Genomic DNA, 27,896 nt, shown 5'->3' with positions numbered 1-27,896 from the left:
TTGCAACCACGAAGTTGTTCATATCAATTGCATCTGCTTGGTCAACATGTTTTAATCATTATTAGAATAATATTCCCCATCCAATAAGGGTAACCCAATGTCAGCTGGGATCGACCCCTGACCCGAACAGATCGCCAGGCTATAGAATAATACGATTTATAAAATTTCCCTTTTCAAAAAGTGGTACCAAGCATTTGTGGTACGAGGCATTTTGTAATATTTATGCATTGTGTTTCTTAAGCTTATTATACTATATGTGAAACACATTATGGTGTCCTGTATGTAAAATAAGCAACAGTAACTCCAGCTGTCAAATAGAAGTAGATTAAAACAGGATGGGGGAATCACATGTTGTGTTGTTTAACCTGAGGGCTGAACATCAACCTGATTAGTAGTTAACAAGTAATACCTGTGGCTATTTTCTATTTTTTTAAAATCTATTTAAAAAAAGTTGCTGTTGAACAATTGAACGCGTTGTTCGCTCGTCGTGCACAGCGACGTTTAGTTGCCTTTTCCGTCTTTTAAAGTGGCATTAAAAGTGACCGCGACTGACGCCGGCCAGCGGCGCGAGACCCGAGCAGCGGCCCACGTGACCTCTGACGTTTCAGGCAAGTCGCTGTAAAAAGAATGCGAGGCAGCGATCCTGCTGCTCACCGAGGGGATCCGCGGTGGCTTCCCGACGTCCGCTTTGAGGAAGTCCAACAAAAAAAAAAAAAAAGGAAAAAGTTAGCTCACTCACCGACAGGCTTTCTTTAACCGGCAGACGGACTCGAGATGTTGGGCGAAGACAGCGAGCGACAAGAGGTAAGCAAGCAAAACGAGTCCAAAAACCCCGTCCGGATGTGTTTCTTCGTGCGTGTGAAGTTACTCATCTCCTGTTGTGAGTCTTTTTTTTTCTCAAACGTCGGCACCGTCTAAAGTCTGTAATTAACCGATGCGAATCATTAGCTCCGAAGCACTGCATCCGATTCAAAGTAAGTCATTTCAGCTCACAATCGCGTCTCCTTCTGAGAAATAGGCGTCTAATTGCGTGTGTTTTTGAGGGTGTTCGCTGATACAACACACATTAAGATCACACGCTTCTATAGAAATGTTACAGTGACAGCATCGATTATAAATAGCAATACCCAAAGCAGGGACAGCGTACACCGGCATTACCAGTATGTTTATGGTCTTGGGTTGGTGGATCCTCCACTGGTTTAATATATTTAATGACCCACTTTCACTTCACCCAGTTTCACTTACTGCCTCGTTATAATATCTGCTTGAAACAACTTTATAATAAACTCTTGCTGTGCGGTTATCAAAGTTAAATGTAACCTCCATCACCTGTTGCTGCTATTTCAATTTATTTTGCAAGCTGTCTCTTTTATGATGGAGTTTCTTGTCTTCCGTTGGAGGCAAAACATGAGGAAAGTGTCTTAACAACTAAAACTTGGATTACTTTACGAAAATGAAATGACACTCTTAATAATCAATCATTTTAAAGTTGATAAATATCAATTAAAACTCTTAAACGTGTATGTATTTAATTTGCAGGTTTTGTGGATGGTTGCTTTATTTATATATATATATATATATATATATATATATATATATATATATATATATATATATATATATGAGATGACCATGGTGAGATTAAAAAAAACAATTCTGTTCTCTGAGCCCTGTGTCAGTTTTTACAAGTGCGCGTCACTGTTGCTTTAAGAACTTTAAGATGTTAAAATATAATCGCTGGTCTGGCTGTAGGCTTCATGCCATCCAAAAGGAATGCTGAATTCTGCAAGCTTTTTGCTTTCTGCTCCTCCTCAACTACGCGTAAAAAAACAACCATCCATTAACTTTGATGCTGAGGCTTTAGCCAGCATATATGATATTTAGGGGTTAGTTGATGTTGCCTCTTCCCCCCCCCCCCACCCTCTCTGTGACTCATGTGGGTGTTGGGCTGAAATAGTTTGGTGTAGTTTTACATTCCTTATATAGCCTCTGAGGAGTGAGGGAAGGCTAGCGCTCGCCCGTGTCAGACGGCGGCGGGGGTAGGGTTTGCCAACACAGACAGAATCTGCTTGCTCCAGCTTACTGACTTCTAAGCTTTCTCCCAGATTTGGGTTTTCGGCCAGCCCTTAAGGACAAGGTGGGTTTCTATGGTCACATCTGTATCACACCTGGTTTGGGAGGAGGAGGAGGACTGTTGGGGGTGCAGGTCCAAAGGTCACCGTGACACAGCCCAAGTTGCCTTTGGGTTCTGAAATGACCGCGTTAGTTAGTGACTTGCTGTTTTATTTCTGGGATGAAGCTGGTTGATCTTATTTTCATGGTTTGTCAAAGTATGTAAACCATTCAAAAAGTCTGGTTGGGTTTGTATTTTTAATTTAGTTCACTTTGATATAGTTGAATTGTTAATTTAATACAGTGAACTGGCTCTATTCTGAAAAGAAAGCGGTTCAATGCCGCCGCGCTTTTAATTGTCCGGTACACGTTTGATGTTTTCTCTGGTTCTCATTTGCATTATTGTATACTTTGTTGAGTTGGACTCCTCTATGAATGCTTGAAATGCTTCCAATTTAGTCTGTATATTGATGAGAAACAGTTTCCCAGTGTTTTATCGTCCTTGTAAGATATGCTGAAGTTGAATTAATTATCTCTAACAAAAGGCATGTTTAAGTTTTGTAACATCCTTATTTTGGGAAATAACTTTAAAGCAACTTTACTGAAATTTTAATATTACACCCTCAAAAGAAAACTACTTCAATATATGTTTGCGGATGGAATATCTGTTGCTAACAAATGCATACAGCCGACGAAGCAGACAAAGGCTTTCTCCATGCCTTCAAACTGATTAAAACAAACGTTTCCTCCTCTTTCTGCTCCCAGGCTATGAGTGTGTACTCTGTAACCCTCAGCGGCCCGGCGCCTTGGGGCTTCAGGCTGCAGGGCGGCAAGGACTTCAGCATGCCGCTCACCGTATCGAGGGTAAGGAACTGTTTGTTATTTGAGTCCCCTTGGTTCGCATCTGGGCACAATGATGACTTTTGCACTCCTCTGGAAGATCTGCACGGGAGGATCATCCCGTAAAGTCGTTGACGTCCCTTCTAGCTTCTCCATGAAAGCCTTTTCACAGGTCCCTCCCCGAATGAACCCCACCTGAGCATTTGCATGTCATGAAAGGCTCTCATTGCAGAGGGGGTTGTCTGCAGACTGTGGTGTTCACGTCAGTCAAACTTTAATGGTGTATGTACCAACCATAACCCAGTCTGTTTTAACGTGCATTATTTTTTGGATTGATAGTACTAATTAGCCGCGGACATCCTGTTGTTTGTTTCGCAGCGCTTTGCACTCTCCATGTTCGGTCGCTGCTACTTCACTGCATCAATTTGAAATACTCAATAAACTACTGTTGCTATTGACGAGAGCAGCAACCACTTTCCAGCCCTTATAAGTGCAGTGCTACTTTGCCTGACAAACGCACAGACTCTCACTTGCAGCTACACACCCATGCGCACACACATAATCATTCCGACATTGCTGGCAGCTATTGCGCACACAGATATGACATTCACCCCCCCCACTGACGCTGTTGCATTGCTAACTCGGAGGCTGGGATGATATAAAAACACTGGACTGTATTACATTCATAACATAATCAATTATGTTCAATATTTGCAGGGTATTTCAGTGGCAATTGGTCGTTGTTAGGCTACTATAAATGGGTCAGCCCACACAAGGTTGCTCCGCACAGCCTTTTAAACAATTTCAGTTCTTCAGTGCTGCCAAAAAGTCACAAACATAGCATAACATTCAAATGAAAACAATTGATGCACTGTTCTCTGTTGCTTCGATATATGGCCTAAAGAGTCTGTGCCGTAACTTGCACTGAGATGTGTGTGTGTGTGTGTGTGGAGTTGACGTAATCTTGTGGTGAGGGAAGGAGTTATCACCAGCCCTGTCAGTACATGTCTCGCATCTGCTTACTGGCAGGCACCGCAGTCAGAAACACAATGTTCCCCTTGGATCCATGACAAGAAATGTGTTTCTTCTACCCATAAAAGACCAAACAGACTTTGGACGACCTGCCCAAAAACAAAACAAGAGATTTTCGTTCATTGGGATACAGGAGTGGCTTTGGGAACTGGCGAGGCGCATTCAAGGGTGAATGCTAGCGGGTGTGTCCGTAGTTGAAGTTGAATGTTCTTTACTAATCAGCTGGTGCGGGAGGCCGGATATTCTGCAATCCATGTGCATTACACATGCTGACTTATAAAAACAATCTTGGTTGACTCATCAATTACATTCAACGTTTTTCACGGTCAGTCTCCATAAAATTCGTCGGACCAAGATTTGTTTTAGCAGCCTGGTGTGAAATTTATAATGGCTCCCGTTCCTGGAAAAACAAAAAGCAGTACAGCGAAGATTGGAGCTTTGTGGACTGATCCAGTAGTTCTGCAGGGTACAGGAAGATGTTCCATGTCTTTTTCTGTTTGCATCTGGAGTTTGTTTGCTCCCTTTGCTTTGGTCATAAAAGACTGGACCGTGAATCACACAGTCGCAGAAGATGAAACTTCCCAGCCAGGGGACAAAAACCTCAAAGATACACAGTATCCCTTAGTAACAGGAGGGACGGTCAGGCTGGGAGGAATGTAATGGCTGGTCTTTCTTTATGGGTCCGTAGCAGACCGTCTGTTAAAAGACGACGAAGATGTTTAGCGACGGAGCAAAAGGCTCATTACACGCACTTTAAGGAAAGGAGATAATCTGGACGGATCGACGCATTCAACTGTTTTCTAGTGATCAGAAAACACTTGAACCATACCGGGTCAGACTGTCACATCATCAATAACTTGGTGTTTAATCATTCAGCCTGTTTTTGTTGTATCGTAAGTGAAGCTCCTGATCATCTCTGTATTGATTGGGATCACTCTTGTGTGAGTGAGTTGGTATCGTAGGTTTCCGTGCACTATGACTTCTTGTTTCCTTCCTCCTCTGTCCGCCAGCTTGGAAAGCTATGCCTTCACAGCATTCCTGGGATTTTTGTCGTTTCCAGGCTGCCAACTGCCGCTTTGTCTCCTTCTGTGTCTGATGTGTTTTCCACACTCATTTTTCGCGTGAATATGATGGACTTTTCCAAACTTACTGGAATACATTTCCAGTGAGATCAGAGGGCGAGAGACGATGCCAAGACAAGCTGTTGAAACTCTGTGTGAAAGAGGAAAAACCCTGAATGACCCGCGCATAATCCTAATACACCCATTTATCGACAAAAGAAATATTTACATAACTTTTATTGGACTCGCGTGGTATTAATAAGCCATTTTTTTGCTTCTGCTGATATATTACAACTTCTAAAAAGTGAAATGTGAACAAAGTTCTCTCGACCTTTCGCAACTGTTGAGGGAAAAACATAATATGAGAAACTTCTGTTGGTACAATTACTGAAATGTCCTTCCATCCCTTTCAATCTAACCTGGTGAGAGACGGCGTGTGTAGCAGTAAACTCTCTTCCCAGCCCGGGATAAATACTTAAATACTACTCAAAATTTCTATTAGGTGGATATACAATGTTGGAATTTAAAGGGATAGTCAAGCAATTTGTTAGTTTTTCTTAAGTGGGAGCTGCATTTTTAGAAATGCTAAAAAATGGAACAGGGGATATCTTGACTTTAGTCTATTATATGGGTCAGTATCCAATAACACTGGAGACATCTTTTTCCACAATGCGGCTTAATGGCACTTTCTGCTTCAACTGTTCCAGACCTCCAGTTGAAACAAATTTCTCTAGACCATGAGAAGTGTGAGGTATACTTAAGAAATATGATTATGCTCCCCACATGTCTGCTCCAACATACTGTCTCGAAAGTCCCAAGAGGGCTGAACTTCATGAGGCAAGAATCCATCGACACGACGTTTCATTTGTCTCCCCTAATCTAAGGCAGCCCTAACACTCCGAGGAGTTCCTCTACATATCCGTCCCAGATCTCGCGCCATTGCGATTCCATAAACGTTGTGATGCCATAACCGAGCCTCCTGTGCACCATCTGGTTTCGGTCTACAGACGCTAGAAACAAACGCTAGGAGGGAATTGTAGATGATGTCAAGTCATCTCTCCACCACCAAAGCTGGATGTGTCAGTCTAGTATTCCCTTTTCTCTGGCTGGTAGGCCATCTGTTGCTTTATTACTTGTACACTCTTTCAACACCCGCCCTCTTTCTCATAAGCGTATAAACTCTGTGAGGAGAGGCCTTGTTAGAGGTGTGTGTGTGTGTGTTAATAATTCAGTGCTTACCGATTGCCCACAGGGGGCATTTCTCGTTGGATGTAAATTCCTATGTTGTGATCCGTGCGGCGGTGTGTTAAGGTGACTTGGTGCTAGGTGTTCCACTGCAGCCCTTTCCAGTGGGAACACATACTTGCAGGTTTGGTTTTCCATTTCTCAGAGGGGTATTTATGGCCTTGCATCAGCTGTGCCGTGTGAGTGATGTAAGGACAGACTGTCTCTCCCCCCCCTCACATATAGCTGTGGAAAGAATAAAAGTTGGCTGGTGCAGAGTTACATGGCTTGTATATCTTCAGTTTTGGATCAACTTTTATTGATGTTGAAGCAAAACAAGAGAAGCTAGCCTGGAGCCACTGTGAGGCTCTGACTGACTGTGTTTTCAAAGGTGAATACAATATGTTGTACTTTGAATAGTTGGCTTGAGCTTTGAAAGTGGATAGCCTACCAAAACCGCCCCGCTGCTGTGCTCTGCCAAAAACCTTTGAAATATTACGGCCAACCATTAGGCTAAACCCATGTTTGCGAATCCATCAGTTGCACAAACGGCATTAGCTTGAACTGAGCTACAATCTGAGTTGCTCTAAAAAATAATCTTTGGCTGCTTGTTGTCAGAGAAATGGGCCAATCAAAAGTCATGTCTGGCATCGCCGTTCCATGACATTATCATCCATCGTGTCCGATCCCTGGTCGCTGTATGGCAGCGCGTTGCCTTCAGGAACCGCTTTTCCACTGTCCTTCGTCATATTGACAAACTGCTGGAGGGGTGTAGGGTTTCCATCCGCCCCCTACCATCTGACGGTTTGAGCGCAGCAACTTTAACTGCTGCCTTCTCAAGTGGGGGGAGCAGCTGCACACACTGAACCTGAGCCTGGAGCGCAGGTGTCTGTGTCCATCAGTAACTCACACGGCTTGATGCACATACAAATACTATCTGCAGTCGGTACGGGGCTTCTTCTTTTTTTTTACCTCTTTGTCGCACCTTTTACTTTTACACCTTGCCTCGATTTTGTAAATGTTCGATGATGTGAGTTTGAGAGAACATTTAGAGGGGGGACAAATAGAACAAACACTCTATTGTGTTTATATTCATCAAAACATTCTGTGACTCCTTGGGAGCTGTATGAAAACATTTGCACTACTCATTTATTCATAGTTTTCCTTTTTAGTGCTTCACCTGTCTGTATTTCCCATACTATATTTATATAAACTTGCAATCACCCACATTTGCCAAACGCCTTCAAGGTTGGCTGGAATTTACTTTTATTGCTTCATACAATCTTTGTTAGGACCTTTTTTTGATGTTCTATCTGAGAAGATGACACAACGAGGGTCATTTAATTTCCAACACTACAGGGGTATCTATTACTGCACCGGCTAGCAACATTTTAACACTTCTTTTAAATTAACAGAGGTTCTGTTTGGCATAAACAATTGCAGCTCCCTCGAGGTGCTTTTGTGGCTAAGGCTCATGGGTGTTTTGTTGTTAAACGCTTATAAAAGCATTCTTTTGTTAAGATCTTCCGACTCCAGTTCTAAAATCCAGTATCGTAGTAAAAAGGGGTCTGCGGCTCTCAGAAGTGGATCTCGCTGTGCCCTTTTTCAGAATGAACGCTGTTCAAGCTCTTTCAAGTCGTCCTAAACTAGAGAAATTATTGCTTTCTCAGCCCCTCTAATTGCTTCCTGTGAGTGCAAATCAAAGCCAATTAAAGAGATTATTAAACTTTGCTGTAGAATAAATAGCTGGCTATAGAAATGGAGGGCAAATTGGAATCTTTAAAAAAAAAAAAAAAATGTTTTTGCGTTGGCATCTTTTGATGCAAGGCCGGCTTTAATTTAGTTGTCTTTGTGGGGAGCCGAGTTGTGCCTCAGCCTGAGCCTGGAGTCACTTTACAAAGCATATTACCTCCCTGTGTTTGTGTTTAATGTTCGGAATCAAAGCGCCTGAGCGGGATGGCTTAGCTGAACGTGGCAGAAAACTATTGATTGAACCTCTGAGCTTTTGATGAGCTAACATTTGCAGGGATCCATGACATCAGAGCATAATCCTTCTAGTGTTTTTTTGTGCCAGAAATCCCGACACTAGCTTACTTATCTGATGCCCACACTTTGTCCTCCATTTATCTGAGATTTTGACACAACTCTCAAGTTTCATTAAGCCGCATGAGCAAGCTGACTTAAGCCCTTACCAAACAAGATCTAGCATCGCTTGTCTGTGTCTGCCAGGTCCTACAGAACCACGGGGTGCATGTAGAAACCCCATTACTGCCCATACAGACCATGTTTGAAGTCCTTCTGTTTGTAACGAGACTCCGGCCCTCTTCGCTGACTCGATATCTCTGAGGGAAGGATGACGTCATTGTTTTCTTAGTGACTTACCTGTCTGCCTGAACGTGCTGTTCCCGTAAGTGACGTGACTACTCGTAACATCTGGTCCCTGTCTGCAGCTCTCGGTAGTTCCTTTCACACTCACATCTGCAGCAAACCATACACTGATGACTGATGACCTCATGATGACCTATAATGCCTGTTCCCGATAGTGTTGAGTGAAGTATCTCGGCTTGCTCTTCAGGGCCCAGACACACGGGCTCCCTGAGCTGATTATTGAGTGTCGTTAGCAAGCATTACGGGAAAGTCAACAGGCCGTGTTTGGATTTCCAGATTTTTCCTGTGAAATGAAGTCATGGTATGTAGGGAAGTCAGACCATGGTGAATCACTCTGAAAATGTTCTTGTTGAGAGATGAGCTACCAAATATGATAACGTAATTACGCCGTCCTCAAAACAACAAGATGTAAGATGGATACAAATATGGCACGATTGTTGAGTTTTGTATTTGGCCCATTAATGTGATTTTTGATTGTTCCTCTGGTGCACTTTTGTGAGGACGTTTTCTTTTTTTCCAGCTGTCCCCGGGCGGCAAGGCAGCTCAGGCTGGTGTCGGGGTAGGAGACTGGGTGGTGTCCATCAGCGACACTAATGCAGAAGACATGACCCATGTGGAAGCGCAGAACAAGATCAGAGCAGCAACAGACTCGCTCACCCTCACCCTCAGCAAGTAAGCCATGTGACGACGCATTATGACACAAAGAACTCTCTGATCACACCCACTCATCGCGGTCAAACTCCTCAGCATAAAACATTACGCCGTGTGTAGTCTCTATTCTTTGGAGAAGTGAAAAGTCACAGGGGCATTTGAGTTTGCTTTTGGTGGTGACGCACATTGGCCCTCAAGTTGTTACACACTGTTATTTATTTTTACCCGAGGCTTAATATTAGATTTTGACTTGGACTTTGTTTTACTCGTAAAAGTCCCATGGCCTCTATTAAATGCGGTCAAAGAAGTAGTGGACAATAACCCTAACCCTTTGATTTTGATGAAAGGTTGCCCTATGATCTAAAAAAGAACCAGCTTGCTTTTGGTACGGATGGCATTAGCCTGTAGTGATTTTAAAAAGCAGCGGTTGCTCATTTTTCCTGAACTGAGAGATCTCATTTTTTTGGATTCTTGGTGCAACCTTTATCTTTTTAGTAATGTGGTGCAATTGTTTATAACAGCTTTTCATTACTCCATGTACTCTACTCCAAATGATGTTCCATCTCACTGTCTCACCCGTAATGGCCTAGTTAAAAAAAATTGCCTAAACCACTAAATGCATTATACAATTGCAAACGCATCCATGAGAAGGTTAAATAGGCTGCAATTTATCTCAAACAAAGGGTGAACATTCACACTTTGGACTAGACAAATAATCCCAGGATTTAGGTATTTTATACAAAATTCTGCATTATCATTCTTTAATGTACGATTCTAATTCATTAAAGTAACAAGAGGATTGTGGAGAGGTATTGGAGCTGCATGCTCTCAAGTCTTTCTTGCTTTGTATCATATCAATATTTTGGCCTTTTTTTTTATATATATATATATATATATATGTATGTATGTATGTATATATATATATATATATATATATATATATATATTTGAATTCAAAAGAAGCAGGAGGTTAGTAGTATGCACTTAGCAGAAAAAATGCAACCGAAATGTTGTTAGGCAGATGAAACAACCCTTTTGTTTGGTTGGAACGTTCATTTTCGTAGAAGCCACAAGTAGCCTCTTACATTAGGCCTCGGCTTTATAACGAAATGAGAGACACTCTCTTTTCAGAATACAACACTTGGTTAAGTGCTTGCTAGAAAATTGCAACTGGATATCTCAAGGTCGTTTTACATGATCCTGCAGAAGAAAACAGCGAGCACATCAACTATTAGTTTGAGCTGTAGAGATCATGGTGTATATTGGATGCACAGTTAAGAGGTCGCCGTACGTTGACTGTTTAAACGGTTTGTTCCCAACTGGTGTAGGAACTGCTCCTGCAAGCCGGCTACAGGAGATGAGAGAGACTGGATGGATTTAAATAGATTCAGTCCTTCACAATATAATCCACTTTCCACTCGGTGGCTCCTCTTACCACTGTGTTTTAGGGGAGCATTTGTGGTGTGACGAGGTTGAGCCAAACCTTTTAAGGGAAGTGTATGTAATATGTAGTTTGATACATTTTGTTGCTGATCACTGTTATTAAGAAGTAAGAAGGAAAAAGTTACTGTAAGGGATGTCATAAAAGGCTGTGCGCGTTGGAAAACTGGAATTGCAGCTCTTTGAGGTCATACGGCCAAATAAAGGCATTGTGGAATTTATTTATTTTACTTCCTACAGTAAGACGTCACACAGATCACTGAATGCCTTAGAAGGTGGTGTGTGTGTGCACTATAGACATGGGTGGGGTTTCTCACAGTTTAAAACTTAGAGAATTAGACGAAGAAGTGATCTAGTAGTTGTATTTTTGTAGTCGCGGGATGAGTTACTAAGAAAAGGGACTGCCTGCTCTCTGCAGAGCGATTGATTGGTTGTCATGAGTCAGATGATGACCCCCAATATCTAACATAATGCTATGACCACTTTAATGTGAATCATGTAAAAAAAAACTTAACATGGGCCATTTGGGGATGATTATCTTTTGTGTGTTACCCCGGCACACTTCATTACACTGAAAGTTTGCTGCAGTTATTTCCCTGTGGCTCGTGGTAAATAAGCCACAGGGTTTACTTCCCCCTACTTGTGCTGGATTCGTTGGTTTGCCTCCATTTTTCATCTGCACGTGGAAGCCAGCCATTGTAAACATCTCACATTCTTCCACTACCCCCCACCCCCCGGTCTGCTCACTTCATCTCCACATTCTCCTGTGAATCTATTGTAAGACAAATATTGTCTTCCCCTTCTCAGAGAATTGCAATTGTCTGTTTTATTTATTTGTATCTTCCGCATGTGAAGAGGGGTGGACAGCAGGTGATGACATATGGTCTATTCTTTGGTTGAGTGCCTCATTTTGTTCGACACCAATGACCGTTTGTTGTATTTTTTTAATGGGGAAGGTTTCATCTAGGGGCTTTTCACAGGGAGTGAATCAGACAAATATGGCCAAGAGATGATCTGCTTCAGAGAAAGGAGATCACGTGGCAGCTACAGGGCCACAAGAGGTCCATATTTTAATTTCAGGGACTGGCTCAGAAAGTTTTGTTCGGAGTTTGTCGGTTATGCGTGCAAAGTTGATTACAGTATCATGGGAGATTTGAATCAACTAAGCGCAGTAGATGATCTCATGGTGTGAATATTTAGTTTCAGTGCAGGTCAAATTTGGTCCAAGCCAAAAAAAGTATTCCATGAAACGTTTACTTAATCACTTCCACATTTGTTCATATAAGGCTAGTTTTCCAAAACGACTGCAGCACTTGGCGGCCGTCAGAGACGGTCCTTATATCCCCGCTTTAAAGTTGTGGGTGAAGGGGAGCTCAAGCAGTATGCAAGTGTCACACTGATTTGTCGCACAAACATGTCAAAATGCCTCCTCACCCTCAGTCTATACGTTGTTGTCTTGTCTTAAACGTTTTCAGCGTTGAGCAGGCAGTGACATGAGCAGTTCTTTTTACTCATTGTCACAGGAAGGCCTGTCTATTGTGGACGGTGGAGGCGTTGTTAACTCGTTTGGATGATCTCGGTGAAATCTAGTGAGGTTTTGTTTACATGCCGCCACAGAGAAACGACAGCAGCGTATTATAAGCTTGCTCTTTTCTCCCATTATTTCTATTTCTAGTAGCATCTTTGCAGATTGGGTTAAATGTTGACCGTCCATGGGGTTTACAAACACAGGCGTTATAAGGAAACTATCATCTGCTGGTTAAGATGTGGAAACATAATTGAAGCTAATTCCAAACTAAACATTCTGAATCCAACAGTAGGGATACCTGCCGGTACGTTCGTACATGAGTCTTTATGTAGTTTTATGATGCATTGGATAATTAATTCAGTGTGTTAAACTGGTCCTGCTGCTTAGACCCATGTGATCCTGTTCTCAATGCAGCTCCTTAATTAAAGCAATTAATCTTTTTGTTAGAATGTTGTCATAGCTAATGTAAAGGAAGGACCAAACTACACCAATGGTCTATCAGTTAAAACATTTCAATAATATATTTTGGAAAACTAATTTTAGCTGACTAAAATATGATGTGAGATTGCAGAAATTATTCTTTGTACAAATATGAGATGGAGATGAGTGTATGAAATCGGAATACCTGATTATAGCCCAGATCTTTTCAGCAGACTGTGTAATACTAGTTCGGTTTAAAAAAACATTGCAGTACAAGTCGTAATAAGGTTTTTTTCAGTTCTATAAACACAGCAATTCAAGGATTCGTCGTCTTTAACCTAACCTTCCCCTTGACTGAAACATTGCAAACATGTGCCATCTATTAGATTCCAGTTTCCCATATTTGTGACGTAAATGTGTGAAGTTCAGTAGGCATGCAGTAACATGTCTCTTCTTTTCACAGAGCTTTCAAAGCGGGAGGAGACGGGAAGGTAAGACTCCATTTGTCTGAAACATTGAGCTCCCCTTTGTGTGAGCACTTGCATGCTTCGTCCTGGTCTGCTACTGGACTGACTGCAGTGACACTGATTGAGTGAATGGCAAACTGCTTTTTTAATCGTTGCTCACAATTGGCCCCAATAGTGCAATTATGTCACCGTATGTTTAAACTCTTCCGGTTCACTCGAGTCACCTGTTGAGTCCTCGCACGCAGCATTAGCGAAGCCTCAGTCAGTTGCTAAATTAGCAGTTTGCTGGATGCAGTGTTGTGAATTTTGCTCTTGCACAATCCCTGAAGCCAGTGTAGCACTGGTGCAAATAGTTTCACTATCTAACCTCTTAAGTGCTACTTGCCCAACCGATAATGCCGTGTGTAGGACAATGGTGTCATGGAAGGTTTTGTGCTGCACAATATTTTAGTAAAAACTGCAGCAGCAAAATACTCCTCACAAAACTGGGGTTCCATTTTAGTGGGCTTTAGTGTGTAGGGCTCAGTGAGAAATCTCATTAGTAAGACATGTCAGTCATATTCCTCACTTTGAGCGTTTTCCTTTAACCAGCAGGAGCAGATTACTTGGGCCAGTCCGTGGCAGACGGCCAACACAAATAAAACGTCTGTGTTCACACTTCTTAGAACTTTAGAAGCTTTCAAGCTTCGACGGAGCCGATCCTTCAGTACGAAATAATAATCTGCGATCAAAAAAACAAAATCAAATCTTTGAATTAAAGCGTGGGATTGTGCAAGAGCAGAAGCCCCCTTTTGGCAGTGTGTCTGAAATGTCTTACCGCATGTCGTTTTGCCGTGCTGCATTGTCTCCCTCTCCCACACCCTCATAGGACTCACTCGTGCCGGCTTCTGTGCAGCCAAAGTACTCCTTTGCCCCGAGCTCGGCCATTAACAAGATGGCGAGGCCATTTACGGCAGGTGGTGGTAGTGCCAACTCAGGACCTGCTATCAAACCTGTGGCATACTCCCCTAAACTTAACACCACAAGCTCACAGGGTCGTGCCAGCATGCAGCAGCCACGGAATGGGTAGGTGGACAAATGAACAGTATTCCCTCTGGAACCACAATGGGACTAACGTGGTTTTAATGGTATTCTGATGTCTCACTCTTCTGGTTTTATACAAAGGAGATGATAACTCCTTTGGGATGGCCAAACAGCATTATGTTAACAATTTACTGAAGTATATTGCCAACTTTATGTCACATTTTAAAGCGGTATGCTGATTCACTGCTGGACTCTACTTAATTATTCTGCTTTCTGCCAATAATGTCGCGAACAAGACTTGAAGCATACGGTGACCTGTGTATAAACGTATGCGATTGCTTAAGACGGCCGCAGTAATACGATGCCGTTCTAGATTGTATCATAGATGGACTTAGGCCTTGGAAAGATTTCGGGGGAGGAAAAGAAGGAGGTTGTCAGCTCTTGTCAAAACAGACCTCAATGCTCCTCTTGGCCTTTATCGTACAGCTGAAAGCAAATGCTTCGTTAGCATAGTAGGGGATATTTAGCTGACATCTGCGATGTAAGCTGGTTTCCTCAGCTGAAAGGAATTTATCGGTTGACAAAACCATTTATACAGAGATTAGTGAAGGATGTCTTATTATAATAAGTCACAGATTTATGGCCTTGTAAAATCAGTTATTTTCCTCTCTGGTTGTAGGAGTTTGAACTTTTCCTTTTTTTCCCCCTCCATCTTTTCCTTTTTTGCTCCAGTCATCTGCACTATATTTGTGAGTGAGGGAGACAAATACTAAAAAGTAAGGCTTTTTAAACTTATAGAAAAGTATACCTTCTTAAAAATCAATGCACATTTTCAAACTGATTTGCTATTTCAACAGACTGCTATTGATCGACTGCCCGTAGAGGCAAGATGAGCGTAACAGTCCGCAGTATGCTGGAAGAAAGTGAGCAGAAGAATGGAATTGCAATTGCAGTATTTCTCAGCTATTTAGAAGCCGTGTTGTTTAACCAAAGAAATGTCCAAAAAATCTCGTCGTCGGTGAGCTGTGGCCTGACAGCTGTATCTCGCCTTACTCATGAATTCTGCTGAGCTCTCAGCAGCGTTTACTGCCCTGGTCCTCCGATTTATTCAAGCAGCCACACATGCCTGCTCTTGAAGCCCCACATGGCCTCAAAGTTGCCTTGTACGTGGTCAAAAGCCGTTCCTCTGGCCTCTTTATATAAGATTGGAGCTTAATTATAACCGTCAGCCCTCTTCTGATGAAGACATTGTTGCGTTGCACCACACAGTTTGATGCCAACATCATACATCTGTTTGTCAGGTTTTGTGCGATGATGTCCATGCAGAGCTGACCTGACATCATGGAGCTTCACTGCTGTGGCATCTATTGATGTGGTTGGGTTTTAGAGGCACAAGAGAAAGTAGATAAACTGTTTTGCCACTTGAATCAGGCGAACAGGGTTCTTTTTCCTACAGCCGCTTACATATCTTGGAAAAGGCATTTGTGCGCATGGGCGTGATGTGTGTTTGGGAAAGGTTTGGTGCCAGTGCTTATGGGTCAGCAGGACAATAGATGATTTGATAGGCAAACAATGGCATCTTTCTCTCTCAGAGCTCGACATAACTGCATGTCTTGTAGCACCTCGTGCACGCTTTTTGCATCTCTCAGCATTTCATCTTGTGATTCATTATCGACTTTCTTTAGATAAAGCTGAACTCTGATCTCCATTTCTGTTTTTATCTTTTCTTTAAATGCAACAGATGGAAGCTCTTGACAAGTTAGTATATTCCTTTTATTTATAGCCCATACAAGTTAATGTTTGCCTCTTTGCACTTCAAAGTTCACACTCTGTGTCGCAACCCTTCATTGGTTGTAGCTCTTTACTGATTATGAGCATCTATGATGAATATATAAAAAAACAAACTTATTTCATACTGATACTTGTTTTTCCTGTCATCTGGTAACCATCGCAATCCACGCAACTATTATTAAGTTAAACTAGGGCTGGGCGGTATGGCCAAAAATCCATGTCAGGGTATTTAGAAAGAAAGATTCTGTCTGTATCCCGCTATCATGTGACCTTATTGCCGTTTCAAGTAAACACATCAATTCATTGACCCCAAAAAGGACAGCTTGCTACCCGAACAGCTGTTCGCCGCTTGCTGGCCAACTCGCTCGCTATTGGCCAGTTAGCTTGTCAGCGTGTTGGCTCGTTAGCGTGTTAGCTAGTTAGCTTGTCGTGGCTGCTGGTGTTGCTGCTGTCGACAGTTTGAAATAAATAAATACATTTTCTGATCTAATGTAACTTCTGTCGTTTAATCGGTATACCGCCCAGCCCTAAGTTAAACATAAGAAGCTCTTAACTCGTCAAAAACACATTAGTATAGAGATAAGTATTATATTTATTAACGTCTCCTAACGTGTGTCCCTCCTCTCATGTCTTCATACAATCTATTTCATCTTTGGTCAATTCTACAGGGGTGAAGCGACTTACTATGCTGATGTGTGCCAAAACTCCAAGTAAGGGCCGGCTGCATGCAGGTGGTTTGTCTGCTTAATGGGTAGTATGGCCTGGCTAGAAGCAGCCTGAGGAGATTCTCCGACATCTTGTACAGAATAGAGATGTAACGCACAAAGCCACTTGTATTCGTAACCATTCATCTTCACCCTCCGCTTGCTTTATGACGCGGTTGTCATGTAAACCTGCTGAAACGCTGTGGGCAGTGGAAAGCATCTTTTTCTTCTGCTTCATGAGTCGGCCATCAAATAGAAGGTTTTTAATAACATAGTAAAATGTTTCCAATAACTAGGCCAGCTCTGACCATTTTTCTCCCATAGATTCTAATGACTGTTATAAATACAATTTCTAATGTGGTTATGTCCATTTACGACCGTCTGCAGTGGGCCCATGAGAAATCTAAGTAAGGGATATCCATTAGCTCGCTCATTGCGTGACCGTGAAGCTGAGCGTTAAGTGTTGCATGATCTGTTCCGGATGTCCTTTATTTTCAAGGTCACCTGATTGTAGCTGCATTGGTGCGAGTGGATATTCCTTTTGTCGGGATTATGTTAACCGCTGCCTGCCTTGTGGCGCTGCCGGGTGTGTGTGCAGGCACGGCCTCAGGGTGGAGAACTTGCCCTGTTTTATCCCCAACGACCGCAGCAAGAAGAGGCTGATCCAGGACACGGAGGACTGGCAGCCCCGCACCGGCACCACCCAGTCCCGCTCCTTCCGCATCCTGGCCCAGCTCACGGGCACCGACTTCAGTAAGCTGGCCGCCAGAGCTGGCATGCTCGCAGGGAGGGATGGGTCAGGGGTGGGGGTCTCTGGTAGTCCAGATGACGTGTAAATGAAGGCTTGTGACTGAAGAGATCCGATCATAGTGACTATCAAGGTTTTTTGCCGTGTAGAGGGGCCTGGTGTCTTTAGTGAGACCGATTTTTCTCATGACTGTAAGCGGTCTGAGGAGCTGAGGGTCGGGTGTGCTACCACAGAGGCTATGGGAGAACTGCACACGATCAGCTGTTTGTCTTTTCAAAATGGGTTTCGCTATCAGTAGGGCGTGCTAATGTGTGTCTCTCCTGGATCTCTCAGTGCAGGACCCAGATGATGAGATCATGAAGAGGTCCAGGTAATAAACAGTTTTGCTAGTCTTCAGTGTTTGTGCATCCGTGTGTGCAAGCTGCAGTTTGGCAGCTGTTTTAGAAATTAAAATGAGCAGACCGACCTTATCGGAATTTTGATGCTTTTAAATACTGGCATGTGTGGTTTGATTTGTTCATTGGATTATTATCATTATTGAATCATGGCATCATTTTATTTTAAGGCTTTGATCATTGGGGAAATTGTGCTTCTTGGTTTTCTTACCTTGGAGGAGCTGGGATGTTTGATATTCCCCTGACTGCATCCCAGCTAATATGCCAATTAGCTTAGCATAACGACTGGAAACAACTAGTCTGTCTCAGTTGAAAAGTAAACTAAATCTGACCACCATCAATATAATATTTCTCAGCTGAGCACATTGGCCGTTTTAGTACGAATTTAACAAACAGAAAAGTCAATCTTCTCTTTTTAACTCTTAGCAAGGAAGTGAACAGCCATATCTCCAAAAATCTAAAACTATTCTTTCACTTTCAATATTCCCCTTCCAGAACTATGATGTCCTCGTTCAGTCTTTGGTGTTTCACATGTTTTATTTCTCTGCTACTTTTTCACTTTTCTGTGCACTTTTTTGCTCTGTCATGCTCTATTCATTATTATTCTCTCCCTCCCTGCCCTCCTATCTCTGTTTCATATCTGCTTTCGCTCAGGGAAAAGTTCCTCACTGAGATTCAGAGTCCCCGCTATGCCCGTCTGAGGGATTGGCACCACGACAGGTCTGCTCGCGCCCTCAATATCAAATCCTCCGCGACATCCTAGACGGGAAGAGACGCAGACGCCAGCCAGAGCCTGCTAGCAATAGCCACACCGCAACCACTACGTGACAATGATGCCGAAGATAGCTCACCGTCCAATGGCAGTTAACAAATTCACCTTTCAGATACAGATGAGGTGAAAAAGAAGAAAAAAAGAAAACCGAGAATTTGAAGGAATTTAGCCTAGATGACAAAGCCCAAAGTGGAACCTTGCATACTGAGCCAAAGTGTAAGAGCTCCCCTCTGAATCTCTGACTTGATGATTGTTAACAACACTGCGGACCATTGTGTCTGTGGCCCTATTTTAGATTTCACACTGCATTACTTGAAGTTTAGCGGTGGGAAGGGGGGGCCTCAGCAGTGGGACGCACCTTTCTGTTCATTATTCTTCTTTTGATTGTAAAGTTCAGACCCTCCTTTGATCTCTCTCGCTCTTTCTCTGCCTGTTTCTATTTATTGAGTTCTTCATCCTCTAGAGTTTTCATTTGTGATCCTGTCATCTCGTAGGCTTCTACAACCATTAAGAAAGAAAAGGAAGATAAATCTGTACTTTTGTTTTTTTCTGCTGTCATCAAAAATATAAAACTGGAAAAAAGCATCTCTTGCTTCTCTGTCCTTTCTTCTTTGCTGCTTTTTCTTGTTGGTTCAGTATTGAAGGCTGAAGGATAAATCTCTTCATGGACTATTTCTTATGCGGAGTTGCAATATTCCTTCATCTACCTAGTGTACTCCACAAAAGCAAGTATGTTGAAGATGCGTTTCCTAAGTTTTCGTGTCATTCTGAATAAAGAATGTGAATGAAGTTCAAGGTCTACTTTAATCGTCGTTCGATTGAGCATAAACGCAACGAATGGGCATAAATGCATCAAGTCATGGCCGATAATAGTGTAGAGGTGTACACAAAGGACTTACTTGATACTTTCATCAAAGTCTCAACATTATCAGTTAGCGTTCAGCCACCGAACAGTGGCTTTTACCAGAAAGAAAATATATTTGATGTTAAATGACACGTGTTTTGATGGGCCAGACTCAGGAAAAAATCAAATTGAAAAACGATTTAGAGGAAAAGACTACTGGAGACCATTTAAAAAGCCTTGTTGTTGATGAATGTGGAACAGCTTAGAAGACTCTGTCCACTGTTTTGTGATAGAAAAAGAGAAGTGATTATCATTATTATCATATCATTGAATTAATGCATTTTATAGCGGCAGGGAGCTATATAGTTGTTTGCTATTTAAAAAAACCCAACCTTTTCTTCACATAGGCTACTGAAAATGTAAATTAAGGTTGAGCTATAGTCATTGGGGAGGAACTATGATTAGTCTGGTATTATTGACAACATCACAAGTTAAACAAGTGACTATAAAGGGACTAAACTAGGCCAAACTAGTGTAATTATTATCATAGACCATATTTGAAACACCTGATGTTAAATTAGACACAGACGATGTAAAAGGCGACTATAAAAACGGTGTGGGCACATTTCAGCAGATAACTAACAACGCAGTGGCAAAAACTAAGATCTAGTGGAAGTGTAAAATATTACGTTGCCACAAACTACAACCCTTAATCGCAGAACTGTAGCGTCCTTTTCATGATGTGCCGTGTATATAAAAAGAATCAAGGGATGACTAATTGTGCTTGATACATCCATTGAAAGCCGCCTGTAGAAAAGTATGGCCTCTCTGCCCTCTCAGGCTCTGCAACAGCTTTCACATTTTGTTAGTTATCACATTTTTTTTATTTTTTGTTTGCAAAGCTGCATCACATTTACCTCCACCCTATTTGGAGGGTGACCCATGTCAATGGCTTCTAGCGCCATCGAAAATCGAAACCTGCTCCATTTCTCTGCCGGATGTCGAATGCTGCAAACAACCTCCTACTTTTCCTTATTGCTCAGGTCGATGCCTCTCACGGAAGCCCCCCGGACCCCAACCCAACAAAAGAAATATCCCAGGTGTTTCTCAAATAAGAGGTGTAAAGATTCCACAGGAAACGTTCCGTAGGAATATTGGTGTGCTCCTCTGTGTCGAAGGCAAAGAAAACTCTGTCTGTGATGTGGGAATTGTGCACCTGCATAACTCAGAGGAGGAAGGGAGGAGGAGGAGGAGGAGGAGGAGGAGGTAGAGGATGTTGAAACACGGAAGATGCATTAAAAAAAATCATGATCCAGGTCGCTGCAGGCGGGAATAAGCAGCTGTAGTGGATGTACCCTAATTTGCACCTGCAACCTTCAGCAGAGGAAGAGGCAGCCAAACAAACCTCTCGGAGGGGTATGAGAAGTCCCTGCCACTGGCCTGTTGTCACGCAGGATGCAGGGGGGGTGTAAGAGGCGCTGGGTTGACCAGTAGGTTGTTTGGTGGGGTCGAGGCGTGCCGGCCAGTGGGGTGAATGGCAGCGGACTCTGGGTCCGTCTCTTAAAAAGGCTGAAAGGGGTTTGTTCCGTGCTTTTTCTTTTATCCGACTACCAGATAGCTTTTCTCAAACGACCTCCTCTCTTACTTTTTTTTGCCGTAGTTTATTTCCTCTCAGTCCTTTTCAGAAATGTTTTACTTCCTCGCTGTCACCCGCTCTATAAGCCCGTTCTTTGCTATTGCAAAGGGATTTATTGTCCTTCTATTATTCCCAGTATTCTTTTGAAAAACAGCATTCTGTTTTTGTCCGTCTTCTTACAGGATAGCTCCCAGCTACAAGTCTAACTTCTCTTTGTTGCCTCTTATGTTAATTTGAGTGCCTGCATGAGAAGTATAATTGATATGCAGCTTTAACCTGCTACAAGGCTGTCGCATGGCAATTCATTTCAGATTTTCTTCTGTTTCTTTGCAAATGAGAAATGATTTCATCATCTTTCATTAGTGTATTGTAGATTGCACAGTCGCTGATGTAAACATGATGGATGCCCTCGGCGGCGTTATATTTTTTTCCCAAGATGAGACGTCTCCAGAGCGCAGTGTGTTGGCTCAGAAGTTGTTTTTCCTTTTCAGTCATGGTTTGAAGATTTTCTGAATAAAGTGACGCTTGCTGCGGGTAACGGAACTTTGAAATGTAGAGACGAGTCTTTATTTCAACACTTTTGCGCACGCAGGCTCGTCTGCATCCAAACCTGACAGCCGAGCGTGTCTGAGTTAGTCGTTCACCAACTATGCCTGTGAGAAACGTCACTCACTCCGAGATCCGGTTTCTGATTGCTCCCATTAAAGTAGGAACTTGTGAGACATTTGTCGAAGCCTTTACCGAATGCGGTCCCAAGTATCTGGCGTTGCAGCATTGATCATTTGAATCGGTGAATGATTTAGTGAAATTTAAAAATGGCCTGCAAATCACTTCAAATTCTATTGGTGTGTTTTCTTTAACATTCACATGAATCTACAACAGGTGAGAAGCCCGTGCTAATCCTTTAGATACTGATTGACATAATTCGTGATGATGCATCATGCAACAATCATTCACACACCAGGCAATCTGTGGCACAATGTAAGGGAGACCATGGCTGCTAATATCCAAACATGATACTGTGGTACCCATGGTTACTGAGGTGTGCGTGTGCTTTGTCTAATTAGTCATTTCTTCTTCGCAGCCTTGAGCCAACTCGCTCACCTGCCAAGGCCCAGGCAGCAGATAAACCAGCTGGTGAGTTCCTGCTCCTGCTGACGCGTATAAAGAACCCCAGCAGCTTCCAGCAGAGGTTGTGCTAATAGATTCTTATCAAGTGTCGGCATTCGGTGGCGACAATGTGGCACACTAACCTGCTACAACATGCACCTGGAGCGAGTTGTGTAAAAATCCAAAGTCACAGCAATTAGTTTTATTTTATTTTTCCTCTAACTGCTGTAATTCCAAAAAGCAAATGACCTCGTCTGTTGTGTTGTTCTGGCCCAGGCTCCAAGACTGCAGCTGCCAGTTCAGGCCCTTCCTCACGACCGCCGTGGGTCACTGATCCTAATTTTGCCAACCGCTTTCGCCCCGACAAGACGAGCACGGTCGTGACTCAGCACCAGCAGCCGGCCCAGCCGACGCCGATGCAGAACCGCAGCTCCATCTTGCAGGCCGCGCAGCATGCGCCCGACGACGGCGGGAGTACTCCGCTGTGTGGCGCCTGCAACAAAATCATCCGGTGAGACTTCACCAACACATCAATGGTGACGCTTTGATTAATTTCGACTGGGTCAAATACTCAAGAGTATGTTTTAGATAAGTGACACATCATTGAACACAGTTAATATCTGCGGCAAATTTAGTCAGTCAGCATAATTAACACAGTTCAGAGACACTTTTTATCACTGGAGACGAGCATTATGCTCACTTTGAAATAATTTAAATCTCATTTCACACTTTTCGCAGATAACGGATTAACCGTCATTATTATTCTGGTCGCTATTGCAAGGAAACAGAAGAAATGTTTCTCAACAAGTGAAAATAAAGATGTCTCCGGTTTTTGTTCCCTTTCACAAAGGGACGACTTTAGCCACGTGTTGTTGGGCATTGCGCTACATTGCTATCGAAGTAGAAAGTGATGTTGCAGATTTCAATAATGCCTTTGATGGGCTTTTCCAGCGGTCGGTATCTGGTGGCGCTGGGACGTTCTTGGCACCCGGAGGAGTTCACATGTTCACAGTGTAAAGTGGTCCTGGACGAGGGGGGCTTCTTTGAGGAGAAAGGGTCCGTCTATTGTGCAAAGTGCCACGATAGCCGATACGCTCCCAACTGCGCCAAGTGCAAAAAGAAGATCACAGGGGTAAGCACTTCACCAGTGTGATACTCCAGAAACAAGGAAACACAGCATCTAATAAGAGCTGCTTTTTCATAGTTGGTACTCTGCAATTTTTTTAATCACGAATCCATAGACCTGGTTTCTCTTGTACTCCAGCAACAGTAAGTAAGCTCAAAATAAAAATACATGTTTAACCTTTTTCTTCCCCTTCATCAGGAAATCATGCATGCCCTGAAGATGACCTACCATGTTGAGTGTTTCAAGTGTGCAGCCTGCAAGACTGCAATCAGGAACCAAGCCTTTTACATGGAGGAGGGAGAACCCTACTGTGAGAAAGGTAAGGATTTGAACTGTTACCGTATCCACAGACTTGGCCATTTCTGCGCCTTTCCCGTGACAGTTGGAAGAAATTAAAAGAATTTGGGGATTTGGCTCTTTTAGGGAATTATGGGACAAAAAACTACTTTATGCTTTAATTCCTTTCATGCTTTAATTAATGATACCAGAGATACCAGCTATGGGGTGAAACACAGGACAAAATGTGCTGTTACATTAAACCTCTATAGGATGTGTATGCGTGTCCAACATTGCTTTAATGTCAAGAATGTGATGTTTATGATCAGTCAATGCAAAATGTCTTTTCCAAAGCAATGTATCTGATGAAAAAACCAAAGTAATAAGGAATTATGATAACGTAAAGATCTATATTAGATATCAGTCAACAATAACTTCTGTATATGGTTAAGTTTGAATGTCCTTTCTCCAAGGACATTCAAACTCATTCAGACTTTATACAACAACATTCCCTTTCAAACATTCTAGAGGCTTTATAAAAGAGGTTAACAAATCTCCATGGTGAAAAATCCTCTGCGGGAAACAAAAGGGAACATCTTATTGATGTGGTTTCTAGAGGAAAAATGGAAGGAAGACCTTGGTAGAAGACGGCAGCAGTAAACACAATGGTTGAGCAAACATTGACGCCCACAGAAACAACCAGTTTTTACATAAAATGTCTCCAAAAGCTAAGTGCCTTTTAATACATTTTAAAAGGTAATGCTGTAAAAGAACATATGAAACATTGGCATAAAAAGCATGCTGACAGTCCTTACTGTGCAGCTTGATTAGTTTCAGTGCTGGCTGAGAACATCTCAACCCATGTAAGACTCCCTGAAAGTTACCACATGGATGAAGGCGTTCTTATGCATCGTAAATCTGCACTGGGCCTTAAGCGCATGAGCGAACACAGTGAGAACTGACACCCCGCCATGCAGCATTAAGTTTGTGATCGAGATCATCTGATCAAGGATGTCATATCCTTTTACTTTATATGAATACTGTCACTAAGAACAGTGTCTTTCAGGTTATGTGACAGAAGCTGTGGTACAAAAACGGTGTGGCCTCGCTATGTGCATTTTCTATTCTAGTTGTTTCTGTGGAATAGAAAATGGCTCACTGCCTCCCCTCCACAGATTTCCTTATTTTCATACAAATATATATCCATTTTTTTAATCAAGCTATTTGTAAAACATTGCATTGTTGTATTATCGCTGTGGGCTTTGCCATGAGCCTCCCTCATGAATGTCTTTGCACAAAGCGCAGTCAATCATAAAGTGTGATGTTTTCATCCACTGTAATCTATTTAGCTCCAGTTTACTTCAAACCTTTTCTCTATTGAACTTTATGAATGGTGTGTGCTCTTCCATTATGGTGTAAGTGATTTAGCTATGCAGTGTGCCTCCCTCTCACACGTGGACCGCTGGTTTATCGGAGGTGACGCCAGAACCTGAGCGCTCATACTCTGAATAATGCCTTTTAGCTCTGATGAACATTCTGCTGCCTCGGCACCTTTCTGGGACTGTGGCGGTCTCACCCACCCACTCACTCTCAAGCAGCGTTATAACCTGACACTTCCCCAAGAGACCTTGTGATGAAAGGGACTGGCAAATCCAGTTAAGTATCTGGAGCAATTTCCCCTCATCCTAATCCCTCCCTTAAACTGTGGAAGGGCGCTAACGTACAGTCAGCGCACAAGACAACACCGCAACGCGGAGTCTCAAAACGGCCAACGAGGAGCGGATCCAACACTTTGCTGCATCTATCATTTTTGCTGTCATTCAATTCAGTGTGTGAAATATTACTCACCTTCAAGAGGAAAAGCCTTCAGTTATCGTTAAAAGATGAGAGCGATGGAAACCTATTTTACACTCAGTGCTCCAGAACAGCCTATAAAGGTTAAGTGTTTACATAAGGTCACTGTGGAGGTCATGCCGGATGCTTGACCTAATTACCAGGATGATAAAAGCCCCGTTTTATGATTTTATTTTGATTGATGTCTATCATATCACCTTGTCTCCTCCCCTTACCTCGCACTCTGAGATATGCTGATGAAGAGTGTGTTATAAATAAAATGTGTTATTGTTATTACCTTTCTCACTCCAGACTACGAGAAGATGTTCGGCACCAAATGCCATGGCTGTGACTTTAAGATTGATGCCGGGGATCGGTTTCTGGAGGCCTTGGGCTACAGCTGGCATGATACGTGCTTCGTCTGTGCTGTGAGTCATTTTGATTGATGCAGCTCCCCGTGGGGCTCTTTGCCCCCCGTCTCTTCTGGCTGTCCCAGCACAATGCCACCTGAAAATCTGCGTCCATCTCTGGACCTCGAGCCCCCCCCCATTCCTTCCCCTCCTCCAGACTCTTTCTCTCGCCCTGTCCCCTGCAGTCTATCACTCTCCATCTCCCACTCAGAAGAAAGCTGAAAAAGTAAAGAATATGTGCCCGCTCATGGCCAGTCAGAAATGGTGTAAATTTACATTGGTAATGTTAATGTCTGATATCAACTCTGCCCTTCTCTCCCAATCTGTCTCTGTCTCCTTTCTTCGCTGCAGCTCTGTCAAATCAACCTGGAGGGGAAGACGTTCTACTCGAAGAAGGATAAGCCCCTGTGCAAAGGCCATGCCTTCGCTCCAGTGTGAGAGGGAGAGAGAGAGCTTCGTCTTCAGAGGAAGAAACGCTTCTCACTCTCTCTCCCTCCTCTTTACCGCACTCCGCCCTCCGGCACAGTCGTACATGTTCTACTTCTCTTCTTTCCAACCACACACCTAGTCACACTATGCCTTTCTTCCATCCTACAGACTTTGTTTCAATATTTGAGGCTTACTTTTAGCTTCGCATGCTGTTTTCTACCGTGCTGATAGGACACACTACTGTTGTAAAGCTGGAAGTAGTCGAGGAATCGTTTCGTGTCATCACCAACCTGTTGACTATGCTTTGTATTCTTTTACATCAGACATTAAAAAGTGCAGCCGCAGTTGATCCAGATTTATTTAGTAGTTTGTAGAGAAGAATTCCAACATCGCTGTTCTAATCTCATCCTTGTTCAACCTGAAGTGAGACAAAGTCCGTATCAAGGTGAAGGAGTGGCTGCACATTGCAGTAATGATCTGCTTCCACTCCCATGCTGAGTGTAGGGGAGTGGTGACCCCATTCAGAACCCGGGCTGAGTCCCTTACTGCAGTACCTATTAATGAAATGGGGGTCCAGTTTGAGCACAAAAGTGGTGTCCTTTTTCTGCTTGACTGGACGCCTGCACCTCTCCACGCAAGCACTAACTGCAGAATGGGCTCAGATTCGCTTGAGTAGTTAATAACTAATTGTGAGTCATGTAATAATCCTCCACTGCTCCAATTTTAACAATCACACACGTGGGGGAAGAAGAAGACGTTCATCCTTCACCATGTTTCACTCCCCCCACTGTCTTTCTGGAATTGTCTTTTGACATGTTATAAGGAAAAAAGAAAATGGGATTATTCCATACTTTCAAATTATGGTTGAATCTGTATTTATATTGCTTTTTTATTTTTATTTTTTTTATAGCCGTTTGAAATGTATGCCGAGCGCTGGATCAGAAAACCCGGCTGAACACATCTGTAAGACGTTCTGTTGACTGATGTTTCGGCCGCCTTTGTTCTCACCAACACCTGCTCCCCAAGAGGACAAAGGCCCAATGCTTTTTGTTGGAGTGAAATAAGTTATTTCATAAAAAAAGACAAAAAAAAACAACTTTCCATAAACAGCTGTTGTAACAAAGTCCTTACTGAATCCCTACAATGTTCTCCATGTATAAATAAAACATTCTACAAATACCATTTAACAAGTAATTAAACTGTTAACCATGTTGAACAAATAGTGATTGACAGCATTTTCCAACATGTTAAAGTATTTCTCTTTAAATAACTTGTTATATAAACTAATGTGTCAAGTGAGATATCCAGTCCTTGAATTAACAATATATAATTTATTTACAACAATTTCAGGTTGAATTACTATACATACTTTTCTGAAATGTCATAGATATATATATGTACATAAGGCCAAGTAAATACTTGAAAGCACTTAGAAACGAATTTCCAAAATTCTACCCACAAATCCATATCATTGTCCAAAAAGTACAGAAATCTCCTTCAGCAGAAGATTTCCTTTGCCACAAAAGTTGACAACAGTTTACATTGACGATAAGGAACACAAAAGGTTAAAAAAAACAGTAAAACAATAAAAGGATTATACAATTGCATAAGCGCTGTGGCATGTAATAAATACAGC

At 42.6% G+C, this 27,896-nt stretch overlaps 2 protein-coding genes across 3 annotated transcripts; both read left to right on the top strand.

Annotated features, from left to right (window-relative positions):
* The first annotated feature begins 566 nt into the window (after window positions 1-566).
* Window positions 567-27,442, top strand: LOC120817535 (PDZ and LIM domain protein 7). Of its 2 annotated transcripts, none has more exons than XM_040173869.2 (11): window positions 567-804; window positions 2,878-2,976; window positions 9,178-9,329; window positions 13,160-13,187; window positions 14,032-14,228; window positions 22,161-22,213; window positions 22,463-22,697; window positions 23,138-23,318; window positions 23,511-23,631; window positions 25,734-25,849; window positions 26,183-27,442. In XM_040173869.2, the coding sequence occupies exons 1-11, from the start codon at window positions 775-777 to the stop codon at window positions 26,267-26,269; spliced, it is 1,299 nt and encodes a 432-aa protein (XP_040029803.2). In that variant the 5' UTR covers window positions 567-774; the 3' UTR covers window positions 26,270-27,442. The 2 variants fall into 2 exon arrangements, with proteins under 2 accessions (XP_040029803.2, XP_040029804.2); XM_040173870.2 differs by lacking the exon at window positions 567-804 and adding an exon at window positions 1,992-2,137.
* Window positions 16,638-19,181, top strand: LOC144406148 (PDZ and LIM domain protein 7-like; the record flags this gene model as incomplete). The annotated part of the gene is made up of 4 exons (XM_078100923.1): window positions 16,638-16,687; window positions 17,280-17,434; window positions 17,763-17,799; window positions 18,479-19,181. Coding segments are annotated over 4 exons (351 nt in total), but the record flags the coding sequence as incomplete, so codon positions are not given.
* Window positions 27,443-27,896: the final 454 nt, after the last annotated feature.

The sequence above is a fragment of the Gasterosteus aculeatus genome, chromosome 4 (assembly GCF_964276395.1).
Source record: "Gasterosteus aculeatus chromosome 4, fGasAcu3.hap1.1, whole genome shotgun sequence".
NCBI classification, from domain to species: domain Eukaryota; kingdom Metazoa; phylum Chordata; class Actinopteri; order Perciformes; family Gasterosteidae; genus Gasterosteus; species Gasterosteus aculeatus.
Note: the sequence above shows the minus strand (reverse complement) of the source record. Positions and strands in the feature narration are given on the sequence as shown.